The following is an 18,974-nucleotide window of genomic DNA, read 5'->3' as shown; positions in this document are numbered from 1 at the left end:
TTTCTATGGCCTCTCCCATTACCTGAGCAGTGTGTTAACGCCAAGTATGCTGGGCAGTGTTTACGCCAGGCTCTTGACATTTCAGTTAACATCAAGGTCACTTGATTAAATGGTGTAATGTCACTCTTGATATGCTTTTATTACTGCAAAATAAAAGTTAACCTTGACTTCACATAAGAAAAAAAAAAAAACAGAACTATTTTTTTTTTAATTTCTTTTACAAATCAAGTGGTATTAACATAAAAATGAATTCATTAAGTGATATGGTGAATGGGGAAGCGACTCTGCTGGTATAGAGCCACTAGATGACTGAATGGGTACACAGAATGCATTAAACAATTACCTGAGGTCTGGAGTACATCTATACAATCTCATTATTCCTCTGTGCTCTCTAGAAGTTGTGGGGGAAGGGCTAAGTGGCTATGCTTAACAACCTCTCCTCTCCATCCTTCTGTTTGCATTCAACCTCTTTTCTAAACATCATCTTATCCCTTCCTCCTAATTTCATACTTCACATTTCGATGTTTTTCAGTATCATATATGTGTCTAACTTTCAACACTATCGGCACATCCACCTTGGCAGATATGCTCTTTTATTTTTTTCTCTGTACCCGTTGTCCCTACTCCGCTGTGATATTTTGCCTTGACGTGTCATCCTCGATTCCTTTGCTCTGTTCATTTGATTTATTAATGAGATACGTGGGAGGAATGGGGAGTCGGATATATAATGGGGGTTCAAACAACTAGCCCTTTAAAATGAACAGACTCAAGGCCTCACTGCTCATTTCACGTATTTCTGTGAGATCAGGCTGGTCTAACTTGTGTGATGGCAGCAACAATAAGTTTGCTGAGCAAATTTTGAAAGTTTGCAAGTTAGACACAGCCCGCGGTGAACCCCGGAGCTCGACAGGAAGTTTGCATATATCAGTTTGCTTTATGCTCAGCAAACCTGTCATAACTGAATTTGAATTGTGAGACTGAATGTGGAAGTACATGTTGAAATTTGTGTGAATTTGTGTTACCTGTTGGTAAACTTTGCATCACCCACAGTAATGGACATAATTACTTTACTACTTACAAGCAACACACACACACACACAGAGTAACATTTGCTGCTACTATATTGAAATAGGTGCTCAAATCTCTGGCGGGCTGTGGCTTTCTTCAGAGGGCTTCCTTACTTTGCTGGTGCTGTTGGTGTTGTTCAGCCACCTCAGCATTTTGATGGCCGCGAGGTTTTTCGTGCCATCGCGTGGGTCTCTCTCTATGATTGATTTTGTGTGAGTGCATGCGTGTAACGAGCTCGTGCCGGGGGGCACCACCTCACATTTTTCATATGTGAACACCTAACAATCAAAATTATATATATTCCATGACGCATCTAATTTCATTTTCTCTACTCTCTACAGAATTGTCCCAGACACTGTATCTTTGTGTCTCAGGTACTATTTCTATTGTTTCCGGGACAACGGGACATCCTTAATTTGGAGCGGTGGCAGACTCCTTTAAGACATTGCAAGAAGCTTAAAACATAAAAACACATCTGAAGAATGTTGTTTCTCAGGAAAGAGGAACATAGGTGTTAAGAACAACATATGTATAACTGTTCCTGAACGGACCATAGGTTCTATCATAAATGTGTGGGATCCAAAATCAGATGAGTTACATTAAACATGTACTCAAAGCTCTCCTTTGTAAACAATGTTTAAATGCACTTATTGATTCATAGTCACAACATCCTTGCCATTGTACTTGTTTTGGCACTGTGCTCACTCACTTTGACCTCAATAGTAGCGTTTAGTATCTGAAAACTGGATGCCAGAGAGAGAGAGAGCTGCCAGACAGCGTAAGCTTGGCTCCATAGATCTTCAAACTACAATCTTCTGAACGTCACAAGACCAAGGATGATAGTGCTGAGAAATACTTTACAGAGATCCAACCCTGAACTCACCAGGGTGTTAGGAGTTTTATCAGTCAATCCATTAGCTCATCAAAAGCCCTCACAGTGATCTTGTCCTTGACCTCGCTCTCCTTTGCTGATGCATGCTGCTGACTGCGGGTTCATGAGTGCTGATGAGGGACTTGTGCAGTTAATGTGTGCATGAGTGAGAGAGTTGCAGCACATACTATGCAGATGTTGTCATTAAAGCAAAGTTTGACTTTTCCAGCTCATTTTCAGTTTGAAATGCCCAATGTAACAATCAATCACAAACAATGTCTGAACAAATAACCAGGAAACATGTACATACAGTATATGCTGGCCAATGAGCAGTGCTGAAAAACATCTCCTTTACAGTTTTTCTACTTAGTTTGCTGATTCCTGGTCTACTGTATTTAAAACATTTAGTTTATAGATGAAAATCAAACCTGGCTTATACTGTATGTTTAGGTGGTGTTTGTTCCCAATTACTTTAAAATGTAGATAGTATATAAGCACAATCTTTCTTTCCTTCATTTTACAACAAAAAAATGGAAAATCCCTCAGTCAAATACCTCTTCTGACATAAAGAGATGATTCATTCTCTTTGTAATACAAGCTCAGCAACCTTTTACTAGAACTATAGATGATTCAACAATAGCTGTTCAGAGGAAACTGTTTAGAAAGGGTCAGTCAACCCAAATTACAAATAAAATACAAACAAATATAAAAAAATTAAAAATAAAAACTACAAAAGAAACTCCACTCTAGATCCATGGATTTGTTTTTTATCTGCTGAGGTTTGAAGATATCAAGTCAAGTCAAGTCAATTTTATCTATAAAGCCCAATATCACAAATCACAAATGTGCCTCAGGGGGCTTTAAACATCCCTCTTTGAGATTTCTACTGCCATCACAACTAGGGCTGTCCCGAAAACCATTTATTGGCACAGCAGGCTGACATGTTCTTCTGTCTGTCTGTCTGTCTCCATTTCCCCCGTTTCATTGCCCGGGACAGTGCCTCTGCCGCACTACTGTACACACACACACACACACACACACACACACACACCTCTACACACAACAGACAGCGTCCGTCAAACAGCGTCAAATCCGTCTGAGAACAACCAACAATAATGAATGTTGAATATGAATAATGAATAATGTTGTGGGATTATTCCTTATTTCATGGGCTATTTGGGGATTTATACATTATTATTACATACGTAAATATAAACAAAAAAAACAAAGCATTCAAATACGAATTCGGAGGTTGAATATCATGACATCGATCGCAGCTTCTAAGCATTTGGGTCAGCCCTAAACCCAACACAATGGGAATAAATGGAAATTTTGTTTGCGGTTCTCACTGCTCACTGAAAAATAACAAAGAATTCTACAACGTGCCTTTACAGGAAAATGTCACAGTTACTCAGGATGACTCACAGACCTATCAGTCAACAGTTTTCCCCTTTTAACAATTTCTACAGAAGCAACAGTTCCCTTGAAAACTGTCTCATTGTGGTTATTATGAAAGGATCTGAGCACGACTATCCTTAGTAACTGTCATACATTGTTTCTGGAAAGACAGGTTGCGACAGTGCGATTTTTTAGTGTGTCTGACATCTCAGTATGAAGCCAAAAGTACATGAATTGCATACTATTTCCCGGTGAAATATCACAGTATGCAACACTGGACACTACGGCAGCATAAATATCCCACAATGCAATGCGGTTGTGACGACAACATTCATAACAGATGCTGACGGACAGCTCTGTGATATCAATAATGCTTCAATTTAACTGTAAGTCTAAGATTTCACTTTGCTATGTGTAATATATTTTTTAAAATTAGTTTACACATCAACCAGCAAGGAGGCTCTCAAGAAGTGATGACGTAATTTACTGCTCAGTGCGTCCGAAAACATACATACTATTGTTTATTCACACAAAAGTATGTTGAAGGAGAGTACACATATTGAGCGTGTGGTGCGTAAAATGGCGAATTTGTCGTTTTTACACTTTAGTTTTTGTATGGATAAAACAAACAAGATACAACGTGTTAGTAAGTGAGCTTTAGAGATTGGTTGGGTGGATTTTGTTACATTTGGACAGAGCCAGGCTAGCCGTTTCCCTATTTCCTTCCTATTTACTTTACAGACATGAGACAATTTTGTCATTCAGCTCTCTGCAAGAAAGCTAATAAGCTCTCTCCCAAAATATTGCACTATTCCTTTAAACTATGGATTCGGCCTGCCAAGTTTCTAGACCTCAGTGCCACAAAACCTGGCAAGAATTGGATAAAACAGTCAAAGCACAGCAAAGAAAAGAGCTAGTGAGGCATGTCATGTGACCTTCCAGTCCAAACTGTTACCACCATATACCACAGGCTGGTTAAAGTGTCCATCTGAGGAATCCAACTTCTATAGAGAATTCGGTTTTCTTGGAAATATATATCATGTTACTATTTTCTCTGTGTGTGTGTATATATATATATATATATATATATATAGCAAAATGCACTTTTATTTTCTATTTCGAAAAGGCAGTTATCAGGTGCCAAAATTAGCATCCTAAGTTCAAACTCTTTGTCCTTCCTCCTTTTAATCCATCCTATTTAAACTCTGAATCGGGCACTTTGCCAGAAGTCCCATTTATCAAAACACTTTTTCCCCCTGTTTTCGATCTCAGCAGACTGTCACCTTGTAACGACAGAAAGCCAATTTACCTAAAAAAGCATTCTGCTTTTATTCATATCAGACTGTAAAATCAGCAACCTTAACAAATTCAAAAGTCCTTAAACTTTTTTTAGTTGCTGAAAAAGATGCTATGTCATTGAGCCTTTTCTTATGGACATGCAGCTACATTTCCCATCTGCCAGTCATACTTTAGGAATAAGATGCACATCTATATATGCAAAACATGTCCACATGCATGCATTATGCATGTATGAAGACCCCTCAAGTGATGCACCTGCTAGTCACGTGGTTCTACGCTGCAGCTGCTATGTGCAACACAAAGCATTTAAACGGGCTGTTATCTCTTAAGTAGGACAGATGGTGCATAACATGAACTTGAGATTAATGGGATAAAAACAGGAATAGTGATAACATGTTGGTTTTGCTCCCTAACTGGGATCTAATAGTTCACAGATGCCCCACCATTAATCTCACGTGAGTCAAACAGACACAAGTACACCTCAGAAGTTGTTTCCTTTTGACCACAGTCATTATGAAGGATCTTACTGTACTGTGACACTCATATCCGCTGGACAGAAATGATTAATGTGCTACTTTTAAATAATACTAGTTAAAACAAGCATTTTTGGTTAAACAGTCTCCATAGGTCTAAATCATGCAACACTGAAGAAGAAAACAAGCACACCAACACACATAAATGATGCTGCACACACACAGAGTAGTAGTATTGATTTTTGGCGGTATTTTCTGAGGAGAAGTGCAAGTCGATCCATGAGTGGGCGAGTGATACTCCCTGAACGCTTCCGTGTAGTTTGCAGAAAGAGAAAATGCACACCTTTATCTCATTCTGTCCTTTTTTTTCCTTCACAATGCATCACAACCCTTTCACTTCACCTTAGTGGAAGGGTTGTGGGGTCAAAAAATAAAGTAGTATCAGATGAAGCCGGACCAATATTTTCCCTTTTGGCAATTTTCCAATCCAGATTTTTAATTTTGCTTCCTCACCATGGGCTCATCGACCCCCACCCACTCTTCTTCCTTTACTGTGCTGTAGTCATGGTAAGCTCTTGCAGCCTGCTTCATGTCTTTGTGGCAGAGAGCATGCTGTCAGACAGCACTGGGCTGAGCGCGTGGTCCCACTCTGCTTACTTCCACTTTCTGGCTCCACTTGGCTCCTGTAGGACTGCTATCAGCCAGGCTATCACTCTTTTTTTGGAAACTCCAGTTTCAGGGTTGTCATTCATTCACCAATCAATTGTATAATGATATGCAGCGGGAGTCCACTACAAAAACTAATTTCAGAGCTGAAACAATTACTGATTAGTTGATTTAACAGAAAATAATCCGCTACTATTTTAATAATCATCTATCTTTCATTCAGAAATTTTTCAAGCAAAGTTTCCAGCTTCTCAAATGTGAAGATTTGATGATTTTCCTAATCAATATGATTGAACTGAATATCTTTGAGTTTTGAAAAAAACAATCTGAAAATGTCATCTTGGACTCTGAGAAATTATAATGGTCATGCTACACTACATTCTGTCATTTTATAAGTTAATCAAGACAATAGCTGACACATAGATGATATAAAATGGTATTTGGAGCCTTTACTATTTTCTGTCATAATTAACCAAAAATTAATATATCTCAATTTAACTGATATTTACTGACAGTCTCGTTCTTGAGTCATGTTCTTCAAGTCTGTCTGTCACCTATGTTAAAAATGTACCCGCTGAAACCGGAAACCGGAAACCGGTTTCAGTTGGTACATTCTTAAACAAATATGGTATGACTAACAGTAAATGACACTGCTGTGATTATCTGAAATGATTTCAGAGCAATGTGTTAGGCAGCAGTGGTAGGGTTGGGCAATAGGACGATATATATCGTCAGAACGATATAAAAATGTATATCATAAATATATTCCTATATCATTTCTATCGCGGTATAGACTAGGCCTATAGTTATTTATTTTTTCTCTATAATTTCCCTTAAACTGTTCATTTTGCACTCAAGTTCTTAAAATGAGAAAATACTCAGTACTTTTCATTTGTCAAGTATTTAATTCAGTATACAAAAATAGGCTTTGCCATGTGGTTATTTCATATAGACTATTTATTTATTGAATTACTTGCTATATCCTGATATATATCGCTATCGAGATATGAAATGGCCTATATCGTTATAGAAGACTTTGGCCAAATCGCCCAGCCCTTAGCGGCAGTAAGAAACTGGGGGAAATCTGCCCTTAAATGAAAATCTAAAGCCACATCTGCGTGGCCACGAGGATTCATGTGATGAACATTTCGTCATCTCCTCACATCAGTAAGGGTCTGCATGGACTGTCTGAGTGCAGCCAAGAATTTATGAATTCCTGTGAAATATACAGTATCTGGCACCTTAACTTGTAAACTCCTTGTTTTTTGGTAAATGAAAAGGCCATCACCTTGAGCACAGCTGTCACGATGCTTGGAGCGTGACCACATCCACACAGACAAACTAATGTGTACAAACTGCTCCTTGTATACAGCAAGCTTATGCCACAGATTAATCCACAGAGAGCAGTTGGAGCCCAAACAATCGCCATCTCTCCTCCCTGACACTGAGGAGAAATTGTGTGCAGTCTGGGAATTTCTGTCCAAAAAAAAAGAGGAGGGACATGCATGAATGAATGAATAGCGGTGTGGGATACAGGAAGCGAGCAGAAGCACGAGGAGGGAAACAACGATGATTGTTAACTCACTGACGGCTGAAGACGCCTGTTCCTGTTTGGACAGAGTAAGGGCTGTCTGGGATAAAGGGAGGAGGATACGTGTGTGTGTGCATGTGCGACCGAGCAGGGTTCAAAATACAGAAAAAATAACTTATCCCACGGTCTCCATGCGTTGTCAGCATTCTCATCCTTTCTCTCCATCATAAATCTACCTAAGGCATCTTCTCATCCTCTCTTTTTTAAGATCTGGCCTTTCTACTCTCTTCTTCCTTCCAGGCCACTTAGGACTTGTCTGGCAGACTGCCCTACCTCACAGTGCACACAAACTATATGAATACACACACACACAACCCGAGACTGCAAATGAGAAAACACAGTGTGCAAGCCATATTCTCTCCCATTCTAACTAATACACCATGTATCTCTGGCCTAACACCTTCCTTATGTGCCGGCTCATTTGCCCCCTCGACTGCAATCACTTGTACTATTTTTGGGCCCATTGTGTTTGGAATGAAGTCACGACAGAAGAAAACCATGCCTTTAAAACACAGAGGAAGGGGAACGGGAGGCAAGGAGTAGGAGGAAGTCCCATTTGCAAAAAGGAAGTGGTAACCGTTACTGTAACTCTCAGCAAATCTGCTATAACAATAAGCACCTCAGAGCCATCTCAAACCAGGGCTGGAAATCACAGAGAAAGCATTAATACATTCAATGCTCACAACTACAGCGATAGCAAAAAAACATCTAAACTTTAAATTGGATTATTATATCTGAAGAGAGCTTATTTGTCCTTTAATTACAGGAAAAAACATGGTACAACTCACTAATCTATTTACACTACATTAAGGATATATCCTGTATGCTCTCATGCTACCCTTAAACCATTGGATGCCATTCGATTCATTACTCAAGACATGTATCACACTCACTAGTAGTTATATGAAAAGGTCAGATGGTCGTCACTTACATCCGGAAGGCATCAACACATGTGCTTTTATTCCATTGCCCTCCACACTTAACATGAAGTTAAAGTCAAATACCATGACGCCAGATCTCAGATTTGCTTTAAAAGTTCTCCATACCAACTCTGAACTAGGGAAGACAACTTACTACTATGGATGGGAATCACTAGAGGCTCCACGATACAATATTATCACGATACTTAAGTCACGATACAATCTTGTTGTGATTTTAAACATTTTGCGATAAGCTGTATTGCGATATATTACGATTTATTACCTTTTTTCAACTGCAAATTATTGCAGTTTGTCAACATCTGTTTTTATCTGATATCATACAATTTTCACTCTGTTCATCGCAGCATTTTCATTCACATATCTTGAGGTGAGAGGTCAAGGGATCCCCAGAATTTTGGTCGTGTCTAGAAGGTAATTCGTAAATTGCAAAATCTAGCAAAAACTTGTAAAAACTCTTGAGACTTGCTGCCCGACGACCAATCCTAACCATAACTGTTCGAGATCATTGCCTAACCTCAACAATCTTCCGAGAGTTTCCCGACTCGTGGGTTACCTTCTAGACACGACCCAAAATTTTCCTCGCCAACATTTTACATAAATTTGGAGCGTTTACTTAGCGTTCTTTCCAACAAGCTTACACGACATAGTTGGTACCAATCGATTCTTCATACCTTCACTCTAGCTTTAAGATTGAGCCCTCTACAACCTCTGAAAAGACAGAAGAGCATCCAGGCCCACCAGCGGGCCGGCAGATTGTTAAGAAGTTAATAGTTTAAATAATAAAAGATCAATACTTGATGTCCGTGTATCGATACAATATTGCCATGCAAAATATGGCGATACTATGCTGTATCGATATTTTTCCCCCACCTTTACTTACTGCTGTAATGAACTGCAAAACAAACAGAAGTCAGAGACACTCACTTCTCTGTGTTAAGTTCTACATACTGATATTTGAATAATATTTGTGTTTTAAGTAGTGTCTGCGCGTCTGTGATGACTGCTTTGTGTGAGTCTCTCTTGTAAAAGAGATCTTGATTGACTTCCTGAATAAAAAAAAAGCAAAGCAAGTAACTCCAACTATGCCCGAAGGAGAAAATAAAATACATTTAAACAGGGAACATAATGTTTAAAAGCAACTTGTGGTGGTGGCATAAGGTGGTGATGGTGCTAAATTCTTCACATAAGCTTTACAACAAACAAGGTGGCTAATGAATGTTTGCTGTGTGTCACTACTTTATCATCAGGAGGCAGTTCTTGTAGATTGTGTAGTCTTTATCAAGTTTGTTTTTCCTATCCTTATGAAAAGAATTATCGCACTATATTGCTACATCGACCTTTTGTCCCACCCTCATCCCTACATTATCATTCATATCTATTAACAACAATATTGTTGAGGTCTATTTGAGACATAACCAGGCAGATACCAGAGAGCAGTCTCTCACTGGGGGATGAGGCGGACTCTGACAGAGAAGTACACATTCTGGAGAGCCATTCAACATGGAGTGTTTGGACAGCTGACTGGCACGGCTCTCATTCACAGCAGTCAAGTGACCAGGAACAAGACAGGCTGTCGGAAGCAAAGGGTTAGGCAAAGAAAATAAATATAAAAATAAAAACGTTGCCCGAGATTACCTCTCCACCGCTATTGCCCCCCCCCCCCCCCCCCCCAAAAAACAATTGTCCTATCAACTACAGTAACTGAATCATGCAACACAGTCAAGAGCCTAAATACAAATATGTTTTCTGTGTACGACTAACTGGAACGGGTTTTTTAACATTTTTCATTTTCAGAACAACTCGATGCCCGAGGCCAAGCGCACTCTAAACACCCACGCCGGGCAGCATCAAGAGGAGAAGCCATCTATAACCGCAGGGAGAAATGATACGGCACATAAAAGGGCGTCATATGTTAAAAAAGAAAAAGCTGTATCCAAACATCTCATGTCAAGACAAGAAACAACACAGAGAGGCAAGGAGCGAGCGCCATACAAGGTAAACTACATGATTAAAGCTTGTGATGTTGTTGATGCAGGTAAAGATATACACACTAATCAGAGCTGTACGTACCCCTGGGGTTAATTTACTGAAATATATAAGTCGCAAGCTTGTTTTTCTTGCATTTGAGTAAATCACATTCTCCTTTGAAAGAAGTCTTTAGTGTCTAGTTAGGATACTTAGTGTTACATTTGATCAATAACACAAAAAGAAAGACAAATACAGCCCAGTGTGCAAAGAATGCCACTTTTCAGCAAAGAATGAGAGCTATTTGTGTCAGTGGCCTTCACGAACACTAATGCTGCCCAGAGTTTATGGTATAAATCAATACCCTAGCTTCAAAAGGCCAAAAAGAGATCTTCATTACTGCTCACACCCCGTTTACCCCCTACAACATGACCATTTGATACATTGTGTAATCCAAACTGAAATGAACTTTTGAATAAACAAATAGGTTTGCTGTTTTCAAAACTATGCTGCTCAGTGTACCGCAGCTTAAGGGAACAAATCGTAAACAAATGAAGAAGACGTCACAGGCAACACGTAGGCTGCATTTAAGCAAAACATAATCAAATCAAAAGGAGCATGTTCGCATGTCTCAATGCGTACATGGCACACAGAAACTTGCTGCATTTGCAGACAACACAAAAAAATACAGAAACGCATGTCAAATACACCGATTGTGTTAAAAAAAAAATAGCAAGTCAATTTTACTTTTAGTTTGGATATATTGCATACTATATTTTACCCTTTACAAATAGCTAGTTTTGGCATCCCAAGGGAATTTCTTTTGTGTTGTTAGTTATGTTGTTGTGTATGACTTGATGCCTTATGGTTTTTGCAGCATGTTTCTTTATGCTGCGCATGTGTGGTCAAACAGGAAAAATGTGTTGTTTAAGTGACAACATATAGGCAGCATGCAAACAAATGAAGAGGGATCTTCAGAGACGGTCTCGATTCACTTTTTTTTGGCCCACATGCTGATCCATGTTTTTTTTTTATTTGGGTAACCGAGTTCGATCCGACACTGGGACATCAGCAACTTTCTTCATTTGCTTGTGTTTTGTCTACTTGCTTGAGTTTTCTTAAGCTGCAGTGTGTTGAGCCCTCTCTGTCACCTGACAGGCAGGCATATTTGCCTTAAAATAAATAGCAGCTCCAGTGTTACTTTGCTCATGGGCCTTTTTCACTGAAGACATTTTGATGTGTGTAGAAAAAGCACAGGTGTAAATAATAAAAGTGAAGGTGGCTGAATTCCATTTTTGCTTCAGTTTCAGAATCCTGGCATTGTGCATGCTGGCTCACTGTCACGGCTTACTGGGACACTTGAATGCAACAGAGCAATCGTTAATGTTTATTAGTGACACCTGTGATTGTCCCACTATTGGTGCTTTAAAATTGGGGTCGTGTTTACCGTGTTCATGAGAAGAGTCCATATGAACGCCCCCCTCTTGTGGTATTCACAACCTCGTAAGTGGAAAGTTTCTGAAAGATCCGAGTTCACGAGTTGTGACAGAAATTGCGGAGGCCATGGAAGGTCATTTTTCAGTGATTAATAAGTTAATATATTATAATTTTATTCATATATTGTTTTTCTTCTAAATTTGATAATAGGTCTGAGGATAATGTTGACATTCCCAACGGCCTCATCTTTTTCCTCTGTCATTATGCCTTTGCATTTCCTGCATTATGTTTCCCACTTGCTAAATAGCCTCTGTGGCTTCTAGACGCCGACAGTAACGTTAATATTGCCGTTGCTTAGCAGCGGTGTTCTCACGACTTAACCAATTGAAGGCCAAGCAGATCATGTACACGACTTCCCATGTTGTAAAAATGAGCTCACGGGGTTTCATCTGAAGGCACCATAAGACAAGTCAAAATGTCTCCTGTCAAAATGGCACATTGACCACCCTGGAAGGTTCAGGCTGTTTAGGATATTAAGACAAAAACACTCTTCTAATTCATGATATTTACTACAATTTAAGGTCAAATGAACACAATCTCTCACATTTTTCTCCTTTATGATCAGTGAATCCACTGAATATTTGAATGCTTCAAAAGTTGTACATTTCACCATATGCCAATATCATCAACTGTAGAGACAATGGTGAGGTACAGATAAAAGTGTACTTTGAAGTTTGAATCTTGCAACAACAAATTGAACAGAAGGGGTTTACTACTTTCAATATCACTGTTCTGACTACAGATACTGAGCTGTATCAACAGGTGAAGCACACAGAGCAGAGGGCGGGGCATCCTCACTTAACCTTTGCTTCACTTTTTCATCAAGTCATAGACCAGTCCCGGCGTGCTCTAGTAGGACTCACTGGACTCCATTACAGGAAAATATTTCATCAAGCTGATAAGCTCCACGGTAATCACAACATGAAGCCTTGGCTTGGAATTTATCTAAAGGCTGCAATTATTTACACTCTGCTGATAACAAGTGACTAAGGCCCATAACCCTCCCACGTGGATTGGGTTAACACTGGCAAGTAAGCACTGGGCCCTACTGAAACACAGACACTTGTGAAATAAGCCTTAGCTCAGATGTTTGACAGGACATATAAAATATGATTGATATTCATAATAAATAGGGCTGTGTATTGGCAAGAATTTGGCGTTACGATACGTATCATGTCGGGGTGTAAGAAACGATATTATGTTTTGTGATACTGTATCGATTCTCAAAAACACAGTATTGATTTGTATTTAATAGTTTACATGCAAAGATGAACTCAGTCAATACTTTATTTCATTTGCAAAGAGATGCACCCTCTCAGTGTATGTGTCCTCTCAAAGTAGTGCTATGATGTTGATGTTACAGGGACTGTAATATATGCAAATGCAGATCCCACTGTTCTGATTGCATAAAAAAGTCAACTTTTTTACTCAGATTTTATACATATAGTGCGTCGTTCTTTATACTGTGACTGTTTTCCTAAAATTTGTTTTTTAAAAATCGCAATATATCGCCTTACTTACAGTATCGCAATATATTGAATTGTAACCCTTGTATCATGATACTAGGGCTGTGTATTGGCAAGAATCTGGCGATACAATACGTATCATGATATAGGGGTTACAATTCAATATATTGCGATATAGTAGATAAGGCAATATATTGCGATTTCTTAAACTAATTTTAGGAAAACAGTCATAGTATAAAGAACACCCCACCATATGCATAAAAGTTTACTTTTTTATGCAATCAGAACAGTGGGATCTGCATTTGCATTTATCACAGTCCCTAACATCAACATCATAGCACTATTTTGAGAGGGCGCATCTCTTTGCCAATGAAATAAAGTATTGACTGAGTTCATCTTTGCATGTAAACTATTAAAAGGGACTGTTTGTAACTTCTTACAGATATAAATCACCCGGGTCGGTGTCCCATGCGCGCTCACATATGCGCGCTAGTGTGTGGCTACGCTGTTCAGACAAGACTCCAACACAAACTACATGGAAGCACCAAAAACGCAAAGTTATACCTAGTGAAGCCCGTCTTACAAAACAGTGTTGGCCGCGGTCGGAGGACGCGGGGGAGACCGTAGCTTTGGTCTCCAGGGCCGGAGTCTCGGCTGTACTCTGCTCCTCTGCCTGCCTGCTTGCCTTCACTCAGCTCGCGCCACCTCACATGCATGCGCGCACACTACACACTGCAAAAGAGTTAGTTTAGCTCTGACACTATCTAGTGAATATACAATGGACGTTTGTGCAGAAATAACTGCTGCAGCTCCTCCAGACCAACAGAGGTTTCCCGTGTCTTGTGAAGTGACGGGGCTCCGCAGCGAGTTATGTTATCGTCTCCGACTGGGTGCCGGTGTCTCCCTATGGCCGCGGTCGGGAGGCTGAAGCACGAAAAGCCAACACTAGGATCAGCAGTGATTCATGGAGAGACCTTCGTCTGGTCAGCTAACATTACTGCCAAGCAGGTGAAATAGAGGGATATTGTGGTTTTAGCTGACGTGTGTCGCCTCACTGTTTTGAGCGATGCTTGTTCATGTCTATGTAGAGCGAGCACAAGCGCGAGCCCGACACTGACTTTCGTTGATTTAACGGCCACAGGTGTCGCTGTTAACAAGCATTTCTGATTCCTACAAACAGTCCCTTTAAATAAAAATCAAAACTGTTATCAGTGATATCGCGATACTCGATTTATTTTCGATATTTTCTTACACCCCTAAAAATAAAGACCTTATTGTTTATCTAATTATCAAGAAGTGTTGCAAACTGGTGCTTTAAACTGACGGGGACAAACTAAAATTATACCTAACCGACTGAGGTTGGCTGGAAACAGAACAGTGTGGAGATGGGGGACTAAGTACATCATCTGCCATGCTGTGTCAAAGTGTGAAAATGCATACAAACAGTGGGAATAAATACTTAAAAAGCAATGCACACTAACGAGTTTAGAGAGTAGGTGTAATGTAGGTTGCACCACGACAATCATGTTGCATGTTTGTACAAACCTACTGGACTGAAACCGGATGAGGTCGTAGGTGAACGGCAGTAACACCTGCTGTCCTAATACACTGCTGCTGGACCCACGTCAGCTTGATGTCTGCTGGTTTGTTTAACAAGGCCCTACAAACTGTCATATTTGTGTGGTAAGCGCGAGCCTGACGCTGACTTTCGTTGACTTAACGGCCACAGGTGTCACTGTTAACAAGCATTTCTGATTCTTACAAACATAAAAATCAAAACTGTGTTATCAGTGATAACGCGATACTCGATTTTTTTTCTCGATATTTTCTTACACCCCTAATAATAAAGACCTTATTGTTTATCTAATTATCAAGAAGTGTTGCAAACTGTGTTTACCTGGTGCTTTAAACTGACGCTGGACACACACACACACACACACACACTTGTCTTTTTTTTAATATATTTACTGAATTGTTGTTATTGTTATATGTATATCTTGTCCTAATTGTTTTGTTATCACTATTATGTAGTCATATTATTTCTTTATATCAATCTTGTCTCTAGGTGGAGGCTTCAGATAAGCCCAGTGGGTTTTTTGCCTCTTCCTGCACTGTAAACTATTAATTTATTGTTTTGTTATGTTGTATATAGTCTTAAATTGTGCAAAACAAATAAACAAATAAACAGTGTGGAGATGGGGACTGACTACATCACCTACCATGCTGTGTCAAAGTGTGAAAATGCATACAACAGTGGGAATAAATACTTAAAAAGCAATGCACACTGACGAGTTCAGAGAAGCCAATTATAATTAAGAGTGTGTAATGTAGGTTGCACCACAGACAATCATGTTGCATGTTTGCACAAAAACCGGATGAGGTCGGGGGTAACACCTGCTGTTCTATTACTGCTAGACCCACGTCAGCTGGATGTCTGTTTAACGAGGCCCTACAAACTGTTGTGTGGTAACCGTGATGACACATAGGTGTTCAACCTTACCTTTGCCATTCTGCCACGCTGTGTACCAGGACAGGCTGAGGAACGACGTGAAGAAGATAATCGCAGTGGCCACAGTTCCATTTCTGAGCCTCATCTCATTTCAGCGGTGCCTCTCTCTCTCTCTCCTCGGCTGTTAGTGTGTCGGTGTCGGGGACCCCGGAGCCTCCTTCTCCTTCTCTCTCTGCCGCCTTCAGGGTGTTGAGACGGGCGTAGGCGCCGGCATATGGGGGCGTCAAACGGTTAACAAACACGTCTCTAGGTAACCGAAGTGACTGGAGAGGTGAGTGGTCGGATGTACCCTCCGTGACTCGGTGCGTCTTCTCTGGTGGTTACTGGCTCCTCCTGCCGTTACCGTCCGATCAGTCACGAGTCAACCGCCTTCCGTGACAACATGGTTGGTTAAGAGATAGTGCGAGCTAGCTGCCGATACGACCCATCATTATATGTATATGTTTTAACAGCCGCTGTCCGTCCGTCGTTAGTTACCAGGAGAAGGCATGTCGAGTGTGTGTGTGACGGTTGGTCCTCCGGGATAGGCTGTTCGCTCTCTGACGGAGTCCGACAGGCAACGCCTCAAATCACGTTGATTCCGCTTCAACTGGCAACAGATGACAGTTAAAACAGTAAAAGCAGTTGCTGAGCCTCACGGTCAACGTACTAACTAAAAAAGCCCTTTAACTCGACATGTCAATGCAGTACACTTAATGGCTTCTTCTATGTGTTAAAATCATGGCCTTCATTGGTAACTTTTACGGTAATGATCCTAACGGCTTCATTCAGACAACATTTAACGGGATGAGCTGCGTACTCTCGCGATATTTGGCAACTGGTGCGAGAGGAGAGGGAGAGCAGCAGGGGTGAGTTTAAAAGTTATGACAGCTGAGGAAGAAGAGTTTATTTATTTATTTATTTCATTTTTAATTTTTTTCATTTATTTTTCTCTCCATTTTGTTTTATCTATATTTCATTTTATTTTATTTTGTTATGAGGAAAAGGAGGGGGAGGGGGGGGGCGGGGGGGGGAAGGAGGAGAAAAAAAGAAGGAATATATATGAAGAAAAAAACAAGAAAAGGAAAAAAAAAAAAATCCTCAAGTGGCCAGGCATGGGCCATGCTGCCTCAACACCAACTGGGCTCCTCCTCCATCTCCTCTCTCCTCCCTCCAATGATTGCCTATGGATAAAAAAGGGCATAAGCCCTGAGCTATCAAACCAGGCTCACAAATTTACGAGAAAAATATATATTTTTTTATTATTATTCACAAGATGTATGAATTTACAAACAGTAAGGCGAAAAATCATTACAATAACAAAGTTATCCTAAAAACTGAGTGGATATCACAATAGACATAAAACATTTACACAATAAATGAATAAATAAAAAGCATGACAAATAAAACAAAGTTAAACAAAAGGGTTAGTTAGTTATAGGATCAGAAAATGTTCAAGTAATATAAACAGATCTTTGGCATATTTTGATTTCATTCATTTTAAGGATTTAAAGTGGCAGTAGGCAGAAATGTTTTGGCATCATTGGGCAAAAATTCCATAATAACCTTTCAGCATATTGTAATTCAAGTGTTCTGAGAGATAACTAGACTTCTGCACCTCCTCATGGCTCTGTTTTCAGGCTTTAAAAAAATCTAACCCGTGACAGGAGACTTTGCAATCACAGGTCATTTCAGAGAGAGAGCGTTTCTATCGAGCGTTCCTATTGGCTGTGCTCCGGTTGGTGGGAGGTCCTTGGTATTTTCTCAACTGATCTCAACATGGCTGCCGAGTCACAAACTTTCTCATTTTACAGCTAAACAGTACACTACAAGATGTTTTTGAAAACATTTGAGGCGAGAAATAGGCATTAAAGTAACAGGATATTGATTCGTATTTGATCAGCGCTGCCTAGTTTGACCGTTTGATCGGAGTTCACGAGTGATTAACAGTTGCTCAGAGACGGCAAGGCTCCAGCTTGGCTCTGATTGGTTGTTTTCCTCCGGTTTGTTAAATCTTGCAGATGCCATTAGGAGCACCGGAGGACACAGAGGCACATGATTTTTTTAAGATTACCTGTTTCATGCACTACTGTCAGGATATAGTAACCGTTATATAAAATTCGTTTTTTTAATCATATTTGCTCCATTTGTACCCACTGCAGCTTTAATATAGTTTTGAGTTTCATTATTTCATTTTATATAGTTTAATTTTGCACATGAAGATGGGAGTTTTTTTTTAAGAATTTTACCTTATGAATAAAGAATTTGGCTAAAATTTGCAACACATTAATAATTAGGCCCAATTTTTTGTCTTCAAATAAATCACCAAGAATAATACTATTATGATCAATAGTAGGCATTGCTGTGGATTTGCTTCTTTATCATTCCATGGATTATTTCCAGAACAACAGAGAGATTCTCTGTGGTTTCAATATCACCTTTATAGAAAACACACTCATTGCTCTCAAAGCCAAATCTTAATCTTAAAAATTCACTGGAAGGGTATAAGCAATTCATTCTTTTGTAGTGAATTTCTTTACTTTGGGTGGAACAGAGTATTTGATGAGCTTTGTTCTCAGTTTAAATATTGTTGGTTGGTCAAAAATACTCAAAATATTCCTTTACAATACTGAGCAGGATATAAATCGTTTGTTAGAATAGACCTTGTGAATTTGTTGGAACACCTTTTATCAGGAACATTTATTTCATTTACTAAAGGTGTGGGGAGATAAGATAGGGACTGAGAGTATTTGCTTTGCTAGGATTAGGAATGTGTTGGGTATGGCATTGATAAGAGATTTCAATTCTTTGATGTTGCAATCAACGTCATACTGTAGTTACCGAAAATATTGCAAAGTAATAAATCTAGCTGTTACCCTGCACTTTATTCAGTTTTAACAGTTTTCTTCATCTCCTTGTATTTTTATATCTGGTATATTTTTTGTACTTTGTACTTTGCACTACTAACTTCTTTTACTGCCTTTTTACTAACATGTTTTGCACTATGGAACTGTGATGCTGGAAACTTGAATTTCCCTCGGGATCAATAAAGTTACTATCTATCTATCTATCTATCTCCATTTGCATCTAATAAGTCCATTACACACCAAATATTCCTGTCCATCCAGTTCCTATAAAACACCGTTTTTCTTTTGTGAAGTATATATCTGTTATTCCATAATAGGTGTGAGGTGTGAAGTTGTGATTGTAACATAATTACCAAAAAAGTAGAACCTGAACAGGCAATTTGG

At 39.5% G+C, this 18,974-nt stretch overlaps 1 protein-coding gene across 1 annotated transcript in view; it reads right to left on the bottom strand.

Moving 5' to 3' along the window:
- Positions 1 to 16,547, bottom strand: part of mgat4a (alpha-1,3-mannosyl-glycoprotein 4-beta-N-acetylglucosaminyltransferase A) — a 40,164-nt gene extending 23,617 nt beyond the window's left edge. Inside the window, exon 1 of the mRNA XM_074658892.1 lies at positions 15,736 to 16,547. Within this exon, the coding sequence (XP_074514993.1) occupies positions 15,736 to 15,829 (94 nt within the window). The 5' untranslated portion in view covers positions 15,830 to 16,547. The remainder of the gene's footprint in view (positions 1 to 15,735) is intronic.
- Between the last annotated feature and the right edge of the window lie 2,427 nt (positions 16,548 to 18,974).

The sequence above is a fragment of the Sebastes fasciatus genome, chromosome 14 (assembly GCF_043250625.1).
Source record: "Sebastes fasciatus isolate fSebFas1 chromosome 14, fSebFas1.pri, whole genome shotgun sequence".
Classification (NCBI taxonomy): Eukaryota; Metazoa; Chordata; class Actinopteri; order Perciformes; family Sebastidae; genus Sebastes; species Sebastes fasciatus.
This window is presented reverse-complemented; position numbering and strand designations above follow the sequence as displayed.